At 32.9% G+C, this 20010-nt stretch overlaps 4 protein-coding genes across 4 annotated transcripts; all 4 read left to right on the top strand.

The window, feature by feature from the left end:
* Positions 1 to 3656: 3656 nt before the first annotated feature.
* Positions 3657 to 4200, top strand: LOC127101766 (uncharacterized). The gene has a single exon (XM_051039212.1). The coding sequence runs from the start codon at positions 3682 to 3684 to the stop codon at positions 4063 to 4065; it is 384 nt and encodes a 127-aa protein (XP_050895169.1). The 5' UTR covers positions 3657 to 3681; the 3' UTR covers positions 4066 to 4200.
* Positions 4201 to 6586: 2386 nt separating this feature from the next.
* Positions 6587 to 9178, top strand: LOC127102697 (aldehyde dehydrogenase family 3 member H1). The gene is made up of 9 exons (XM_051040044.1): positions 6587 to 6801; positions 6912 to 6980; positions 7073 to 7169; positions 7365 to 7571; positions 7669 to 7784; positions 7860 to 7964; positions 8045 to 8217; positions 8294 to 8467; positions 8818 to 9178. The coding sequence occupies exons 1-9, from the start codon at positions 6601 to 6603 to the stop codon at positions 9176 to 9178; spliced, it is 1503 nt and encodes a 500-aa protein (XP_050896001.1). The 5' UTR covers positions 6587 to 6600.
* Positions 9179 to 9490: 312 nt separating this feature from the next.
* On the top strand, positions 9491 to 10410 carry LOC127101765 (SPX domain-containing membrane protein At4g22990-like). The gene is made up of 2 exons (XM_051039211.1): positions 9491 to 9677; positions 9926 to 10410. Exons 1-2 carry the CDS (start codon positions 9508 to 9510, stop codon positions 10110 to 10112), a joined length of 357 nt encoding a protein of 118 aa, XP_050895168.1. The 5' UTR covers positions 9491 to 9507; the 3' UTR covers positions 10113 to 10410.
* Positions 10411 to 18250: 7840 nt separating this feature from the next.
* Positions 18251 to 18887, top strand: LOC127101763 (uncharacterized). Its single transcript, XM_051039209.1, has one exon. The coding sequence runs from the start codon at positions 18277 to 18279 to the stop codon at positions 18661 to 18663; it is 387 nt and encodes a 128-aa protein (XP_050895166.1). The 5' UTR covers positions 18251 to 18276; the 3' UTR covers positions 18664 to 18887.
* The last annotated feature ends 1123 nt before the right edge of the window (positions 18888 to 20010 follow it).

The raw sequence follows: 20010 nt of genomic DNA, 5'->3' as shown, positions 1-20010 counted from the left end.
TTACCATTTATAATTGTTAGACATTGTATGAATCGAATTGATTTCTTCATTATTTGTTAGAGAGTGAGATTATTCCCGCGGTTGCAAACGCGTAAATTCTTCAATCCTTATTCGAAGAGGAGAGATAGGGTGATTCATTCAAAATAATATTGTTGTAGATAGATACATATTTCGCATTACTATTAAGTTTTAGTTCTTGTGTATTATTTTATTCGAACCGTTGGAAATTTGTACCTGCTGATACGCTTGTGTTTGAGCCGTTTTATCCGACTTCGGAGAAACCTTTTTCTTAAAGTAAATCCTCTTGTCCTTCAAGGGGCATACTTTGCTTGAGGACAAGCAAGAATCTAGTTGGGGAGAGTTGTTAGATGCCCAAAAGTGCTTATTTGAGCTATCATATGTGGGCATCTTTCACTCTATTTCCTTGCTAAAATGTCGAAACCACCTTTGTTTCAGATGAAATGCAATACAATGATAATCTATCTTGGTACCTTTGATTTGTGTGTTATTATGCAGGAATTAGGCATGAAATGATAGAAAATGAAGACACAAGAAATGTGGCAAAGGAATCAAATAAGACAAGCATTCATCAGCTTGCTCGCTAGGCGAGGGCTGTGGCGAAGCACTCGCTAGGCGAGCGTCCAGCGAAAGCCAAGCGAAAAGCCCCAGGATTTTACAGTGGCAAACATGACCACACTCGCTAGGCGAGCTTCCAGCGAGGTGTCTGGCGAACACGTCCAGACTTGGTGAAAAGCGCAGCCAGCACTCACTCGCTAGGCGAGTCCTTAGCGAGTTCCCAGCGAGCATTCCAGTAGCAAAACCTCTCAACCTCGCTGGAGCGAAGGTTGAAGCGTGCCCTTCGCTAGGCGAAGGTTTTGTTCGCTAGGCGAACATGACAGTCTGGTAAAGGCTGTTTCTCTGGGCGCAGGTGCCTTAGGTGCCTCAATTAGGGGCTCGCTAGGCGAGCCATTCTGCTCGCCTAGCGAGCATGACAACCCAGTAGCTGCTCTATAAGTAGCAAGTGCCACTTTTTGGAGCCATACCTTGTTTTTCCATACTTTTGTACTTTTTCCAGATATTTTTACAGCATTGTTCCAAGAATCTTTTGTGACCTAGATTTCATTTCTCTTCATCTCTTAACCATCTTTTACAAAATGAAGGTGGATTCCCATCCAATCTTGATTATTCGACTTGGATGTTGATCAACCTTCTTCCGAAACTTGCCGACCAAGCTACCATGAAAATGAGTAGCTAAGTCCTCCATTTGTCAAGGTTAGATGTAGATGATCATTAGCTTTGTGTGTAAATGTAAGGATCTTCATTTGTAAACTCTTTAATGGTGAATATATGATGAAAACTTTGTTCTTATTCAAAACTCTTTGTGTTGGTTTATGATCGAGAGATGTTTACCAACTCTTAACCTAGGTTTTCATCCAAACTTGTTTGTTAGCTAGAGATAGTAATGAATGATTTTGTTCACCATAAGGTTGAACCAAAAAGTTGTCATTTTGATAGATTGTGTTAGAGATAAACAATGGATCAAAATGGGAAAACTCACAATGTGTGTTAGAGATAAACACATTGGGAGGACTTTGTGAAATAATTTATCATCTAAAGGAGTTTATAAGTTTGTTGATCGAACATATACATGCAAAGTGATCGTTGAACCCTAACTTTGGAAATATTTCTCAAATATTCAAACCAAAACTTTTACCGCATTTTATTATATTTTTATGCAAGATACCGTGACAAACACCAAAACCCTATTGATACCTTAAGCTAAGAATTAATACAACCATCGAAAGGCGGTGATATCTTACAATCCCTGTGGATACGATAACAAAAACCCGACACTTAAAATTACAATCAACATACACCACACCGAGTTGGACTACTAGCACTATCAGTTTTTGCATGTTTAATAAAGAATACCAATTTAAGCTGAAACGAAGTGCTAAGTTGTTACAATTTCTGTATGGTGAGGGTGTTATTTGTGAGACCCCTTTAGACATTGACTGGGTGCACGAGTGTCAAACCTAACCTTCCTAGCATCCAACACACACTGTCATACAATCCTAAAGTATGTAAACAAGAATCAACTGCGTACCTTGTCAAGACAATTTCCCGGTTCAGAAGAGCTTCATATTTCCTTCTCTGTTTTTCACCGTCTCTTCCGTCCTTAACCACAATGTCATTAAAGTCAGCACCTCCTTGAGCCTTTGTTGAGAAATTGGAGAAATATAAAGTGTATTCAAAAAAGGGATTGAGTTTGTGTAAGTAAGAATGATGGAGATGGAGGTTTACTATGAGATGGGTTTTATATAAGGGTGGGTGAGTGGAGTTTGGAAAAGGGAAAAATGAAGTTTAATGGTTTTTTTTTTGGAATGAGAAGTAGTAAATGTGAGTGGAGTAACGAAAGAATGAAAGTAGGTATTTTGAAGTTGAGAAGATAAAGTTTGAAAGACAAAAAGGGGTTAAAATTTCACTTCTGCATGTTTTAGATTCGTGGCGAACATCATGAGGTTTGGAATTGGGCTTCTACGCTTTTGAAGCCCATGGGAAACACCATGAGTACATGGGGAACGCCATGGCCCTACATTTTATAGTGATATTTGGGGCATTTAAATATTTTTGGACCTACTTAAGGGTTAAAAGAGCATAACTTGGAAAAAATTTAAACGGATAAATTAATATAAAGTGAAAGATAACTCAAGACTTAAATGAATATTTTTTTTGAATTGATATGAAAGAATGATAAAATTTCAATGGGTTGCCTCCCGCGCAACACTTTGTTTGACATTGATAGCTCGATAACTGAAAGTTTAAATGTAATTGCATAAAATTGACTAAAATGACATGCATATAGAGTCGGAAATGTGATACATCTCATGGTTATCAAACTCCCCCATACTTAAATCTTTATTTGTCCTCAAGCAAGCTACTACACACATGCAAAGCTTTGAAAAATACAACATTTCTAATGTAAAGACTAAAAAATAATGGTATTCAATTACTCATACTTGGCTACAAACTCTACTTTGGTTAAGATTGCCTTGATATGTACTAACTTTGCATAGTAAGAGCATCGTAAGAACACAATTCCACAATTGTGCGGTTAAAAGCCTCCCTCTTACACAAATCAATCCAGATCATAGTTTACAAAATGGTTTCTCTTCGGACAAAATTAATCGTAGGACATTATGCCGTTATTTTATGCATACTATTATGGGAGACAATATATTTTTGTTTATCCTAGCCTATTTGTAATATTGTTGTGAGTATGTTGTTTATTAGTATTTGTAAAGTATCTTTATGTGGATATTAAGGATTATGGCAGATCACCTAAACTACCTTTCGAGCATGTTGAAATGATTTATCTTTCAGTATTCTGAATGTTTAGGTGCCCTGAAAATATCAATAACAATTAACATATTTATGTTGTTTAAATATTGACGATATAGTCATATGAGCTAATGAGAGGCCAACAAGTCTAACCACAAAATGCTTTAGTCAAAGTGAAACATGGGAAGTTGAACCAACTAAATTGGAAAAGTTCTTAACTTTCTCCAAACTATCCTCCATCAAATCTCTCTTACTCTATATAACTATATAAGACCATCAATCATCCCTTTGTTCCTCATCAAATACCAAAGCAACTTCTCTCAATACAGAAAGTTATCAATGGCATCAACCAAATCCTTCATTACTGCTTTACTTCTTGTTGTAACAATGTCAAGCACGATCTTAGAAGCTCGCCAACTTTTACAAACATCTTCACAACAACCTAATTTTCCTACCATTCCCTCTTTACCAACAACATTGCCACCTTTGCCTTCAATTTCATCAATGCCTCAAGCAAGTCTTCCTCCATTACCTACTAACATTCCATCTCTTCCTAAACTCATTATCCCACCACTTCCTACCTTTCCTACAAATATTCCAACTCTCAACGTTCCACCATTGCCTGCAATCACTTCACTTCCCAACATCCCCACCTCAATCCCAACCACATTCCCCTCCATCCCATTTCTCTCCCCACCACCTTCTTCAACCTCTAGCCCTTAAACACTTCTTTACAATGTGGACATTACTGCTTCATTTCTTTATCGTGTGTGATGAAATATAATGCTAGTAATATCTTTGCTGTATTGTATGGTGTGAAAAAGTCTTTGTATTTTTTTCTCTTTTTTCTTATCAATTGAGCACTATGTTATCTATTTTTGAATTTATATAATTGATGTTGAATACACATTCAGATACAATTATGATGACTTCTTCTTTTAGTTAACATTCGGATTCTTATTATCTTGTCATTATTTCATAACAAGTGAGAAACAAGAGGGCGATTTAAATATTTCAGTTAAGAAAGAGTGATGTTTAATGCTAATCCTAAAGAAAAACGTTAATAGATAGAGATTGTCCTCTACTTCTCATCTAAGAACTGTGCTAGGTCCTGATATTGGCGAAGAGTGAAGTCTAGGGGCTGGTCGAATGCCTCTCTATTGTGCCTAAACTGCTCATAGACGGAGATGGGGTGTGTTGACGTTGTGGTTGAGCTGCTTGCGTATAGCTGAGTCATGATCGATATACAAATTGGAAAATTGCAGAGAACGAATGACATACTGTATCAAATTTACCCCTTACAAAAGATGAGAAGGGTACTCTAGGTGCTCTGAATGGAGAGTATGAGGTTGAGGAGCAATTGGCTCTCACTAGCAAACCGGTGGAAGTTAAATTCGCAGTATATTTCACAAATTTTGCTGCATAAATCACATTTTCAACCGAACTAATCTTCATTACAAAATCCTAAGGAAATACCACATATCTGCGGATTTTCTTATATATAAAACTAATATAATATTTTTATTTTAAAATAAAACAATTTTTTAGAAAATAAATATAAATATTTTCTAAAAATTATAATAATTTATTTATAAAATTCATCAACAATTATTTTTTATAAATTTTTTAGTTTTAAATTGGCAGAGTCACATCAATTTTCTCAATATGAATTGCAATTATGATTAAATGATCTTATCAAACAACTCTACCCTCATATAACCGATCCGACCAACGGTTAAGATCGAGTTTTAAAACACTACTAAAAACTACTTTCTATATTTTGGAATATTAAGGATCTGTTTGTTTCAATTTAAAAAAAAATGAATTTTTCTTTGTATTTTTAAAAATAGATTTTATAAAACTATTTTTTAAAATCTATAAGTTATAATATATTTGTTTTTTGAATGGCAGCCTGATAATGAGGAGCATGTGGCTTGGATACGTATTGACTCACATGCTGTACAGCAAATGCAATGTCAGGGCGAGAGTTGGTGAGATAAATCAACCTGCCAATTAACCTTCTATATACAGAAGGATCCTCTAAAACATTGCCTTCATCAGCTGATAATTTCAAGGTTGGGTTGAAAGGAACTGGAGAAGGTTTTGCTGCCAAGAGACCAGCATCTTCCAAGAGTTCAAGAGCCTATTTACTTTCTCCAAACTACCCTCCATCAAATCTCTCTTACTCTATATAACTATATAAGACCATCAATCATCCCTTTGTTCCTCATCAAATACCAAAGCAACTTCTCTCAATACAGAAAGTTATCAATGGCATCAACCAAATCCTTCGTTACTGCTTTACTTCTTGTTGAAACAATGTCAAGCACGATCCTAGAAGCTCGCCAACTTTTGCAAACAACCTCACAACAACCTAATTTTCCTACCATTCCCTCTTTACCAACAACATTACCACCTTTGCCTTCAATTCCAACATTGCCTAAAGCAAGTCTTCCTCCATTGCCTACTAACATTCCATCTCTTCCTAAACTCACCGTACCACCTCTTCCTAGCATTCCTACAAATATTCCAACTCTCAACATTCCATCACCATTGCCAACAATCACTTCACTTCCCAACATTCCCACCTCAATCCCGACCACTCACTAGTACAAAAAGAATAATATAATTTGTAAATTTACACCCGTTTTACAAAAAACGGGTGTAAAAAGCAAATGCGGTGGCAGTTTTGTAAATAAAGTCTTATTTTGAATTTTAGTACGTAACAATAGACACCCTATTTTTAAATAACGGGTGTAAATTCAAATATTATTTATTATCAACTCTATATTACACCTGATATTCAAAAAAAGGGTGTAAATTTAAAAATAAAAATAAAATATTCGTGCCTTAAACAATAACTTTTATTATTCTTATTTGTTTAATCTTAAATTTTCTTAAAAAAATAATAAATTTTAATATTAATATATAACAATAGACACCCTATATATAAAAATAGGGTGTATAATTATAACAATATAAATGACTAAATTTATATTAAACCCGTTATATTAAAATAGAGTGTAAATTTTGGAATATTAATATAACAATAGACACCCTATATTTAAAAATAGGGTGTATAATTATAACAATATAAATGACTAAATTTATATTAAACCCGTTATATTAAAATAGGGTGTAAATTTAGGAATCCCTAAGTACAATTTATCATTACCGCCTAAAATATAACCCTGAGAGACTTCTCATGTTCCAAAACAATAGTAATAATGGGAGACGAGTCACACACACAGAAAAAAGATGGTGTTTGACGGAGAAGCCGCGTCGTCGCTGGTGAAGGAACTGAGGGTGAGTTTCAGTTCCGGTAAGACGCGAAGTTACGAATGGAGAATATCGCAGGTGAAGGCTCTTTTGAAAATGATGGCTGAACGAGAGGATGAAATCGTTGATGCTCTTCGTTCTGACCTTGCTAAACCGCCACTCGAAACGGTCGTCTACGAGGTAATGTTATCTTCATGCTTAAGTTAATTCAAATCATGAAAGTTATCTTCCTCAATTACAGAGTAAGTGTTGTTCAACTCTTAATTAACCGATGCGATTTTGTTTTGCAGATTGGTATGTTTAAAAACTCATGTGAACTCGTGCTCAGGGAATTGAAACAATGGATGACACCAGAAAAGGTTATTTTTTACTTTAATTTCTACATTTATATTGCTTATATATATTGTTAGTTTATTTGATATATCATATGAAGTTTCTTTAATTATTTCAGGCTAAAACTTCAATCACAACTTTTCCGTCTTCGGCTGAAATCATACCTGAACCACTTGGTGTTGTGTTAGTCATCTCCGCGTGGAACTATCCATTTTGTAAGTCGACTTGAGCCGATTGGATTGACTTATTTGAATTTATCTGTAATTATACAAACAACATATAGATAATTTATATGATAATAATCTATATGTTAGTATTAAAATGTTTTTTAGTTGATATTTTCAGCTTATTGTTTCTTTGATGATGATCTATGAAGAATATAATATTAGTATTATTCTTTGTCTTTCTAGTGTTGTCCCTTGATCCAGTTGTCGGAGCTATAGCAGCTGGTAATGCTGTGGTTCTAAAACCATCAGAAATTGCTCCGGCTTCATCTTCACTGCTGGCGAAATTGTTAGGGGAGTACTTGGATAACTCGTCTATAAGAGTTGTGGAAGGAGCGGTGGATGAAACTACTGCCTTGTTGCAACAAAAGTGGGACAAAATTTTCTACACAGGTTTGTCTTGTTTGTTATTATTGATCTGTTTTTCATGGATGGCTGCGAGTTTTGAACAAAAAATGGTACTAGCATAAGTAATTCTTGAATATATCAGGTAATGGAAAAGTGGGACGGATAGTGATGGTTGCTGCTGCAAAACACCTTACACCAGTTGTTCTTGAACTTGGAGGAAAATCTCCAACTGTTGTTGATTCAAATGTCAATTTAGAGGTATTGAGTAAGGCCGAGTTTGTGTTGATTAGTTTGAGTTTATCTATTGACTAAAACCGTGTTTGTATTCACAAGGTTGCTGCAAGACGGATCATTTCTGGCAAATGGGGCTGTAACAATGGACAAGCCTGCATTTCTCCTGATTATCTTATAACAACAAAAGAATTTGCTCCGAAATTGGTATGAAATTTTCTTTGTGTAATCAAGAGTTGTAAATCTTTGTCTGTGTGTATCTAATGGTTGGTGCTTCTCATTTCCAGGTAGACGCGTTAAAGACTGAATTGGAAAACTGTTTTGGAAAGAACCCAATAGAATCCAACGATTTGTCGCGCATTGTGAACTCTAACCACTTTGCTCGCTTGTTAAAGTTCTTGGACGACGATAAGGTTTCTGGCAAGATTGTTTATGGAGGTGAAAAGGATGAAAGCAAATTGTAAGCTCTCATCTTGTTTCTTATTTTGAGTTTAAGATAGTGAAATTCAATGGATTTTGACACAAGCAAATTACAGGAGGATTGCTCCAACTATTTTATTAGACGTTCCACAAGATTCTCTGATAATGAGTGAGGAAATCTTTGGTCCATTGCTTCCGATAGTCACGGTAAGAATAAAAGCACACAAAAAAGAACTCATTTTATGTCATTTAGTTCAAATTTCATCTGTCTTCTTTGGTTATTTTTTACAGTAAAACTTCCAATGCCTGATATGAAGCTAGAGTTTTATTGTTATAAGTTTGTAACCATTTTGATTTCCAGTAATGAGTTGATGAAACTTGAAATTTTAATCATGAAGTACTGCTTATAGCTTGTAAGTAGTTGTTTGGCAAATTGCTCTTTCATGAACTTTCTATTTCAAAACCATGCTGTAGTGTTACTCTCTAAATTTGCTGTGGGTAAATAGTCTTCTACCTCTTACTTGCTTTCAATATTACTTGATGAGCATAGGTTTTCATGTTGTATCTTACCATTTCACTTTAGATAAATATTATTACATTAAGACCTCATTTGGTTTATAAACTTGTATTATAACTGCAGATTTGGTTCTGCCAGAGCCGTAAACCGGCGCTACATCAGTGATTGTGTGCCTTTGAAAATCCGCATACAAGCATCGGCAGGTTTTGTTAGTGCCAGCGCTCTTGGAATGGCCTGTGGTCCTGCATTAGCTGGCTTACTGCAGACGAATTTTAAGATTTACAATGTTACATTTAATCAAGATACTTTGCCAGGGTGGGTTATGACTATTGCTTGGCTTATTTATTCAATATGGCTGTGGATCTCTTTTGTGGAACCTTCTCGTGAATTTGAAGAGGACCGTAAAACAGATAAATCTCAGAAATCTAATGCTGGTACCTCTACTGATGACTTTTACTTTTTCTATTGTGATCTATCAAGATAGTTAATCTGTATCATGCCATCTCATTGTTAATCATTATAGAAAATCATCTATGACTGCAATATATCCTTGCACTATTTTCATTCTGTAAAGCTCCAGAGGAATCTCGTCAGCCAGCCACTTCAATTGGATCGGCATATAGACTCCTTACACCTTCTGTAAAGGTTTGTGAGCAACTCTAAATGTCATACTATCAATCCACTAGATGTTTTGCAAGTTATTTATGTTCTAATTGTTTGATCTTGCAATTCACAAAGTTCCAATTGAATTCAAGATAAACGGTCCTGACCAAGTTTACTTAACATCTTCAGGTTCAATTATTGATATATTTCATGCTCAAATATGTGATGGAGATTTTACTAGCAGAATCTAGTGTCATCACAACATACTACTTTAAGTGGTCAACTGGCACAGTTGCCATTTTTCTTGCTGGCCTTGGTTTGACAGTTCTTCCTATAAACATTATTGTTGGAAGCTATGTAAGCAACTGGTTTGACGACAGGTAACATATAAGAAAAACTCATGTCTCATTTGATTGCACCCTTAGAAGCTTATCTAGATTTTGTAGTAAGATGCATGATAGTAAATTTTGAACTTCAATAGACAAAGCAATATAAAGATCCAAGTGATTATGATTTTCAATATAGATTTCTTTTGCAAGATCAATTTAGAACCTTAAATTTGTTGAAAATTGAAATATTATCCTTAAGAAGCTAAAGATATAACAGCTTTCTATTGATCTATTTGTAGGCAAATTCTGTTGGCATCAGAAATCATGGTTTTAATTGGCATAGTCTCGGCCTTTCATGTAATCATTCCATACTCTGAGCTGCAGTACATCTGTTCAGGTCTTCTCATGTTTGTTTCTGCTGAAGTACTTGAAGGTAACATTTTACTAGTAATTTTCTTTTCTATTTTTGGTAACTGCCGAAATTGAAAAAGAAAATTCCGATTTTATAATTGCAAGTGATATATTTGTAAGTTATCATTATAAACATGTAGTATATTTATTACTGAATTGCACTTATGGTGATAAAATTATAGTTGTACATGCTCTGAACCAACTAAAATTGTATGTGTTTCTATGTCGAGTGAAGAAAGTTAGTGTTGGTACAAATTTTGTGAAAAAGGAAAAAAGTTTGTGATGTTGTTGTTTTTGGTGGCTTTAATGTAACTAGGAGTTTATATGCAGGGGCATCAACAAGATAACGGATGGGCATGTGGATATTATGTCATGAAAAATATGTTTGACATTATTGATGCTTGTATTGTTGAAAGATTCAATGAGGTATTTTATATTACATATATTTAATGAAAAACATGTAAATTATTGTTTTAACATGTAGTTGTTTAATTTATTATATGTTTGAACTTGCAGATATTCACAGACACCTCATCATATGAAAAAGAGTCAATTGATCACATCCGACAACTTTGGGCTCAATTCTTTTTGCAAAAGGTTGAAGAGCAAGAGAACCAGGAAAAGAAAGATTTAATGACAAAACAGAAGCGATTAAAAAAAACTTATATATAGATATATTTTTGTTCCATGAATGATTTATTGGTACAAGTTACATGAACAAAGTGGTTGAATTTTTTTCTTACATGAATACAATTTTTGTTGATGTATGACTTGGTGCAAGATTCTAAAGATTAGAGAAATGTTTGTTTTGGTTATTTTTGTTTTTTATTGAATATCCAGGAATATATAAAAATATTTGGTTTAATGAAATTTCAAATAAAATATTTTTAAAAAAATTGAGATATTTTACACCCTTCATACACAAAATAGGGTGTAAATGTGTTAAAATTAAATGTAATTATAAGATATTTTACATTTGATATATCAAAAATAGGGTGTAAATATTTGTCATTTTACACCCGTTTGAATTATAATAGGGTGTAAATTCGTTTAACTTCAATGTATGTAGGTGACAATTTACACCCGTTTTATATTAAATAGGGTGTAAATGTCCTAAAATTCAATGTATATATCTACCAATTACACCTTTTTTTATCTAAAACAGGGTGTAATAGGTGACAATTTACACCCGTTTTATATTAAATAGGGTGTAAATGTCTTAAAATTTAATGTATATATCTACCAATTACACCCTTTTTTTAAATCTAAAATAGGGTGTAATATATTCTCTTTTTACACCCGTTTTAAAACGGGTGTAAATTCTTCATACATATCTCACCCTTTGAATTTACACCCTATCATAACGGGTGTAATATGTATAAAAAACGGGTGTAAAATCTTCTTTCTGCACTAGTGACTTTCCCCTCCATCCCATTTCTCACCCCACCACCTTCTTCAGCCTCTAGCCCTTAAACACTTCTTTATAAGCTACATAATATAATCAGCTAAATATTTGCATTATGGACATTATTGTTTCATTTCTTTATTGTGCGTGATGAAATAGTAGGAGGTTATAATGATAGTAGTATCTTTGTTGTATAGTATTGTATGTTGTGAAAAAGTCTTTGTATTTTCTCTTTTTTTTTTTATCAGTTTGGCACTATATATGTTTTGTATTTTTGAATTTAATTGATGTTGGATTACACATTTAGATACAACTATGATGACTTCTTTCTTCTTTTAATTAACGTTCGGATTCTTATCATCTTTTCTTAATTTCATAATAACTGAGAAACGAGTTAGTCACCTTAATTTCATATAGTTGTACACCTCTACTCTATCATTAGTACTAGAATATAAAATAAAATAAAATTAAATAAAATTAAAACCTACTTGGAATGAAGGTGGTATACGCTGAAGTCAATATCATGAAAGATAGGTTAGAATTCTTCAGCTTCTGACATGTTGGTCCTCTACTCCTCATCTAAGAACTGTGCTAATTCCTGATATTGGTGATGAGTGAATGCCTCTCTATTGTGCCGAACTGCTCATAGATGGAGGTGGGCTGTGTTGACGTTGTTGTTGAGCTGCCTGCCTGCCTGATAGCTGAGTCATGATCGATATATAAATTGGAAAAGTGCCGAGAAAGAATGACATATTGTGGTTCATCTAGCTCAGTGGTTCATCTAACAATGACATCCATAAGAAATAGAAAACTACTCTACATAATATTTTAGAATAGATAACAATATAGTTTGTAAGAAAATTACACTTAAGAAAAAACAAATTTATACCTCTCAAATAATTTGAGATGGAAAATTTTGGAGACGACGAATTTGTCTCTAAAATACCGTCTCCAATTTCCAATATTTAGTTTCGGTCTCACATTGTTATATTACATCTTAATTTCCGTTTCTGCTTTGAAAATGAATAATTTCCATCTTTAAATTTCGTTAGTATTTTAGGTTTTTTTTAGTAGTGTCTATAAAGGGTGAATTTAGAATTGTGTCAGGTTATCACGAGTGAGAAGCATTCACGTTGTGTTGAACACTCACCTAAAAGTCAAAGACTTATCCAAACAAATGAGAAAAACATCATATATTCATCAAAAATCTTAAGGTGATAGGTGTATGTGTATGTGTCTTCTAATTTATAAAATGTTCAACCTCCACATTTTTAAGTAATGTGGAAGAATAAACCACAGTCGTGTCAAACAACAACCAAGTAATAACACTATGTGAAAATCGTTATAACACATTATATACCCTCAACCTCCCATAGTCCCCAGTACACCGACACTCCCCCAAAATTAATAGTTAACTACATCTCACAACACTTTAACATAAGAGCATGAGAGAAAAGAAAAAGTCAAATACAAACTTAAAGTGTTTTTTACTGGTGCATCTTGTAATGAAGAAATTGAATCCGATATTAGTCTTTGACTCCCTCTTCCTTCACAAAACTAAGCGATGTGGAACTTCGAAGAACTCGAATCCTATATATAGCCTTGTAATCCCTCTTCCTTCACAAAATTAAGCGATGTGGGACTTCTTCAACATGTATATTTTCAACCAACCCCAACAATCTCCACCTTGATTGAAAATAATACATTAACTTTCATTGACTTAACCGACAATCATACTCCACCACAAGGTGTATTGCCACTTGAAGCTACTTAACTCCAAGAATTTTCACCTTGTCTTCACCGACAATCCTACTCCCCCACAATGAGTATAGTCACTTGAATCTACATCATTCCAAGAATTTTCATATTGTCTTCAACGAAAATCATAGTTCAAAAATTTTCATACTCCACCATGACAAATGTATTTTACTTGAAGATAAATCACTCCAAGAATTTTACCTTGTCAACACCAATAATCATATATTCTATCATGAAAAATATATTTCACTTGAAGCTAAACTACTCCTTGAACTTGACATGTCGACAACCAGGTTTAAAATTTATGGGGCAACTTCCATGTTTCCAGGAAGCTCTTCAACCACTGATATAATCTCACACCTTATATAATCTTGATTGTATCAACACATCTCTAACTTGGACTTTTCACATGTCAAAAACAATTCTTCCATCAATTTTCTCTATCCCAAACTACACAACAGAATTTGTGACTGCAACTCAACACCTCTTTCACAACACCGTCATTATTTTTTATGATGTCGAAGATCAAACAAAACTATACTAAGAACTCTTATCTCCAGATCAAACTAAAATCTCTAATACTAGTTGTTGGGAAACACAAAGCATGGAGAAAAAAGATGAACATAATAACAATACAACAGATTAACGTGGAAACTCCAAAATAGCAAAAAAAAAACCACGGTCGTTGTCAAATGACAACCAGAGAATAATATTACGGAAAAATTGTTACAACACATAATATATCCTCAACCACCCCACACCATAGATGTATACGTGTTGTCCCTTCTCTCACGGGTAGGCGTTTGAGAAAAACTCCATTGTGGAACTTGATTGGAATATTTGATTAGACCATTAAGAAGATCCCAACCACGTCTACACAACTCTTAAGTGATTTTGGGAGAATGAAACTCTTAAAACCAAAGCCTCTTTCATCATTAAACTTGTATTTTAGGAAATACTTATAATGCTTGTAGTACAACAAACTAATGAACCTGATTGGTTCAAATAATGCACTTTAAGGATGTTTGGCATTGAATGGTGATTCTCGAGACTGATAACGTGAAACTATATCGTTTATTTTACTCGATTCAAATGCACTTTAGTATACTTTTTTTTACGTTTTTATTGTATTATGCTGGTGTTGTTGCCCTGGTTCAAGTACTTGTCAATGCAAAACTCACGTGTGAGAAAGAGAAAGAAAAGAGAAGAAATGAAGAAAACGACTGAAATTGCAGGTTCTGGGTCTGTGGCGTTCTCCACGTCCCCTTTCCACGTCTCTTCAAAGTTTAAGTACCATGGCGTTCACCATAGCTCTGTGGCGTTCGCCATAAGCACCCAGTGCATTTTTTTAGCAACTGCACAAAGCGTGGTCAAGAGCTCCCCTATATTTCCCCAACCTCTTCTACACGATTTTAGGGAAGTTCAGCTCCTTTTACCGGTATAAGAAGGTAGTTTCAAAGATAAAAAAAAGGCAGTCAAGTTTTATCGTATAATTTTGATTCTTAATCTTAAGCAGAAATACCTTAAAAGTGATAGTTATTCCATATCGGGAAGCTATTGCACCTTAGTTCTTAAGTTTACTTGTTGCTTGGATCAAGCGTGTCGACATCTTTATATTTTCAGTTTGTTATTTGTACTCGAAGAATTCTCCGAAGTTTAATCCAGTTTTTTATTCATCAGGGTTCTTTTAATTGCATATTCCTTTAGTTTTCATTTTCATTTGGCCTAATTGCATAATATTATTTGTATGTTTGAAATTCTGAATTTTAATGATGATTATCTGTATGTTCAATAATTATAACTGCATGATTAAGTTTAAAATTATGTATGGCTAAACTTTTTGACATCGGTATGTAAGGACCGTCGTTCCGGCAGGATTCAGTAATAATTAATGTTAATTTTTATAAGTTATTTTTCTGGTTGTGGTTTGCAATTCTAAATAAAAAAAAGTTTTTGCACGAGATTGAAAAGTCATTAAGGTTATAAATCAACAGAGTGAGAGTTTGAGATTTTAACCGGGTAGTGGTTTCTAGGCATTAATCCTAAACACAGTGAGAGCGTTTTAGGATTAATTAGGATTTATCAATTTCCAAAAATTACTTTTAATTCAGGTGAGTGAGCGAGAGCAAAATATTTTGGCTTAAGAGTATAACCTGAGTCAATAACACGAGAGTGTGAGACAAAGTCTTTTAATTTGGTATTTCCTACTGAAAAGTAATTTACCTTATTTCATGTTAATTATTTACCGAATCCTCGAAGAATGATATGATTTACATACAAATGTCTCTGTATTGAATATTTTCATTATATTATTATTTCTCGTTCAATTTTATTTCAAGTTTCCCATAATCTTAAAAAGAAAACAATCATTGACCTTAACTTTACATAGTAACTTTAGATAACGATAGTTTGATTTTTGATCCTTTAGGTTCAATATCTTTTTAAAACTACGTAATACGATTGTACACTTGTAGTTAGTTATTTCGATAGACACACTAAGTCACGATCATACACTTTTGGAATTGGCCCATGATACAATTGCAATGTAAAATTATAAAATATAAGTATGAAAAGTAGAAAATAAGATGGAATGAGAAAAAAATTATACCGCGATCACTAATTTATAGAAAACAAGAAAATGCACTATGATGATTGTTCTTCACATCATCTTTTTAATATGATTTATAGTCATATGAGTTGATTTTTACTCGTAACTCATTTTTTTAAAGGATTTAATAAAGATTTCTAAGTGTGGAAAAGACCAATTTAAGCCTAAATCAATATAACCATACAAATATTATGGTATATTACCGTGTAAGTTTTGATGACAAATCAATGACAGAACTACTACACGAGAAATGAAAGGAAAAGAAAAGAAATTAGAAAAAGAATCAAAGAACATGTCATTAATGAGGATGTTAGCTATGAAAAATTGGATTGAGACCAATTAAATTCTAAATGATGTATAGTTCAGGATCAAAAAACTGGTTTTTAAAATGGAGGTTTAAAAATTAAAAACTATTAAAGTAAGGAGATCAAAAATGCATTTAAACCGTGTTTTTCGAGGTGAAGTTTGAGCAATTTTGAAGATAAAAATCATCTGTACCGCAAGAGAAAAAACATGCGGTTTCTTTTAATTTCGTTGACTTTTAGAAATAAAACCAAACCAAAACAATACGGTTTGGGTTGGTTCAGTTATTTACAAAAAATTTATTGAGTCATTTATACACCTATAGAGAACAACATAACTTTGTGTTTAGTTATTCATACATTACCAAATAACATCAAAACTCATCATATTTAAACAAAAAATTCTCATTCAATATACAAAAAATAGACTAGAAAAAAAAGTGAAATAAAAAACATAAAATAGTAGCATAAAATAATATCAAAGACATTATAATAAAACATAAAAAATAAACGAGAAGAGAAATCAGAGAAGAAGAAGAAAAAAGAATAGAAGAGATGCGTGATTAAAGAAGAAAAGTGTGATAAAAACATAATTGGAAGAGAAAACAGTAGCATAAAAATGATAAGATGAAAAAGAAAGAATATAAGAGATGAAAAATTAGAGTAGAAAAGACGAGACGTAGATGACAAAGAAGATGAGAAGAATACGCAATACTACTATGAGAGATTGGAGAAGTTTGAAACTGAAATCCAAAATGTGAGTAAGAGAAAATTGTTCGTAATTGTAAGGTTAAGACATGATAGATTTGAGTTTTGGGTTGGATGGGATAAGTGAAGTTTATGTTGTAACATAAAGCGGTTTGGTTTGGTTTATTTCGGTTTGCAAAATACAAACCACAAACCCAACCGAACCGCACAGTTTTGTTAAAAAATAACCCAAATACATTTGAACCAAATGTGGTATTTTAGGTTTCGATTTGGTTTGATTTGGTTTGCAATTTTCTGTTGGGTTGGTTCGATTTTGAACACCCCTAGTTAAGGCGTGACGCATATGTAAACTATTACACTTAAAAATATGGGTGACAAAACGGGCCATGACCTGCCAAACCGGCTCGCGCACTCGCCAAAAAAGACAGGTTGAGTTGGAATTTTATGCCGCCTATCCACTCCATCCGCCCCGCTTTAAGTCCGCCCTACCGTAAACCCGTTAAAAAAGGGGGCGAGTTGGTCCGCCAGTCCGCCAACTTAGTTATGAAACATTCAAAATATTTATTTTGGTTGATTAAACATTAATACTTAAACTATAATTTTGATATACTTGTTGATGAATCTATTTTATATATTTATTTATAAACATACGGAATATTTTTTTTAATTAAATTTTAAAATAATAAAATTTTATTGTGATAATAAATCTATTACTAGCATATCCTATAACCTAGGGAAAAACATAGTGATCTTATTTGCCCTTTATATATGTCTTTCCAAAAACAAACTTATAGATCTTCTACCTAAAAAGTGGAACAATAAAAACTTTTAAAAATAGCTTTTAAATTGAAGATGATAGATATTTGTTCACTAGTTTAATGGAGAGTCTTTGTATTTAATTTAATTTACTAATTTTTTTATATTGTTAATTTATATTCAGACCTTCAGTAAACTAATCAAATATTTTTTAGAGTAATCTATACTTAGAAATCAATGCTTCTACATTATTTATACATTAGCATATATTATTCAGATTTTACAAAATGGTTCTCTTGGGACAAAATTGATCATAGGACATTATGCCGTTATTTTATGCATATACTATTGAACGAAACTATATTTATTTATCCCAGCCTACTTGTAATGTTGATGTATGTTGTTTATTATTTGTAAAGTATCCTGCTGTGGATATTAATCAAGGATTGTGGTAGATCACCTAAACTATCGTTTGAGCATGTTGAAATGATTTATAGGTGCCTTGAAAATACCAACAACAATCAACATAATTGAGAAGTCAAGTCTATCCACAAAATGCATTAGTCAAAATGAAACATTGGAAGTTCAACTAACTAAATACTCCCCTCCATCAAATCTCTCTAACTCTATATAACACCATCAATCATCCCTTTGTTCCTCATCAAATACCAAAGCAATTTCTCTCAATACAGAAAGTTATCAATGGCATCAACCAAATCAATCATCATTGCTTTACTTCTTGTTGTAACAATGTCAAGCATGATACTGGAAGCTCGCCAACTTTTACAAACAACCACACAACCAAATTTTCCCAGCATTCCAACTTTACCAAAGCCAACAGCATTGCCACCTTTGCCTTCAATTTCAACATTACCTCAAGCAAGTCTTCCTCCATTACCTACTACAATTCCATCTCTTCCTAAACTCACTATGCCACCACTTCCTACCTTTCCTACAAATATTCCAACTCTCAACATTCCACCATTGTCGGCAATCACTTCACTTCCCAACATTCCCACCTCAATCCCGACCACTTTCCCCTCCATCCCATTTCTCACCCCACCACCTTCTTCAACCTCTAGCCCTTAAACACTTTTTTACAAGTTGCATAATGTAATTAGCTAAATGTTTGCAATATGGACATTATTGCTTCATTTCTTTATTGTGCGTGATGAAATAGTAGGAGGTTATAATTATAGTAATATCTTTGTTGTATTGTATTGTATGGTGTGAAAAAGTCTTTGTATTTTCTCTTTTTTTTACCAGTTTAGCACTATATATGTTTTGTATTTTTGAATTTAATTGATGTTGGACCACACATTTAGATACAACTATGATGACTTCTTTCTTATATCTATTATCGTTCAGATTCTAATTAACTTTTCATAATTTCATAATAAGTGATAAAAGTATTTCAGTTAAGAAAGAGTGATGTTTAATGTTAATCCTAAAGAAAAACGTTAATAAACTTGTTTATTCTCTACGGTTTTGCCCAACAAATCCTATTCGACTTTTAGAAATGGATCACATGAGGATCCGACCTATGGAGGTCGATCTTTACCATATGGTTAGACTAACATTTTGTTGTTTGGCCTGAGTTTCATCCAAAACCTCATATTGAACCTTTTTCTAAATTTGCAGTAAATTTCGCAAATATACGTGCGTATTTTCCTAGCATTTCTTAAAATGATTAGTGTTAAGAAAAAACTCGATAGAAATACCTGCAGATTTTGCTGCAGAAATCATATTTTCAACTTGCAGATGTTGCAGTAGAAATCACATTTTCAATCTGCAGATGTTGCTGCATAAATCATATTTTCAACATAACTAATCTTCGTTGTGAAATCTAAGAAAATACCGCATGAAACTTATCTACGGTTTTTCTTATATATAAAAAAAAAATTTTTTATTTATTTTAAAATAAAACATTTTTTTTATAAAATAAATACAAATATTTTCTCAAAATAATAATAATCTTTGTTTAAAATTTACCAACAATTATTTTTTATTCATTTTTTAGTTTTAAATTGGATGCGGCACATTAATTTTCTTAAAGTGAATTTCAATTGTGATTAAATGATCTTCTCAGACGACTCTACCCTCTTATAACCGGTCTGACTAACGATTAAGATCGAGTTTTAAAACACTGCAAAATACTACTTTCTACATTTTGGAACATTAAGATTTTATTTGTTTCAATTTTTTAAAAAATGAACTTTTTCTTTGTATTTTTAAAAATGAATTTTATAAAATTGTATTTCAAAATATTATAAGTTTTTTTATATTCGTTTTTTGTAAATTGAAAAATTAATTTTGACATTAATAAAGTTCGACCATATTCTAACCGGTCTGACCATCTTCTATTTCTTTTAAGAGTTTTATTGATATTTTTCCTTTACTTCTTTAGAATAAATAAAGTTCAGTGACACCTCTGTT

This window comes from Lathyrus oleraceus, chromosome 7 (assembly GCF_024323335.1).
Source record: "Lathyrus oleraceus cultivar Zhongwan6 chromosome 7, CAAS_Psat_ZW6_1.0, whole genome shotgun sequence".
Lineage (NCBI taxonomy): Eukaryota > Viridiplantae > Streptophyta > Magnoliopsida > Fabales > Fabaceae > Lathyrus > Lathyrus oleraceus.
Note: the sequence above shows the minus strand (reverse complement) of the source record. Positions and strands in the feature narration are given on the sequence as shown.

Coding starts and splice junctions, on each gene's coding strand:
- LOC127101763 (XM_051039209.1), top strand. CDS start 18,277: ATGGCATCAACCAAATCAATCATCATTGCTTTACTTCTTGTTGTAACA.
- LOC127102697 (XM_051040044.1), top strand. CDS start 6,601: ATGGTGTTTGACGGAGAAGCCGCGTCGTCGCTGGTGAAGGAACTGAGG. Junction 6,981..7,072: donor AATGGATGACACCAGAAAAG/GTTATTTTTTAC, acceptor TAATTATTTCAG/GCTAAAACTTCAATCACAAC. Junction 8,218..8,293: donor GAAAAGGATGAAAGCAAATT/GTAAGCTCTCAT, acceptor AGCAAATTACAG/GAGGATTGCTCCAACTATTT.
- LOC127101766 (XM_051039212.1), top strand. CDS start 3,682: ATGGCATCAACCAAATCCTTCATTACTGCTTTACTTCTTGTTGTAACA.
- LOC127101765 (XM_051039211.1), top strand. CDS start 9,508: ATGCTCAAATATGTGATGGAGATTTTACTAGCAGAATCTAGTGTCATC. Junction 9,678..9,925: donor AGCAACTGGTTTGACGACAG/GTAACATATAAG, acceptor ATCTATTTGTAG/GCAAATTCTGTTGGCATCAG.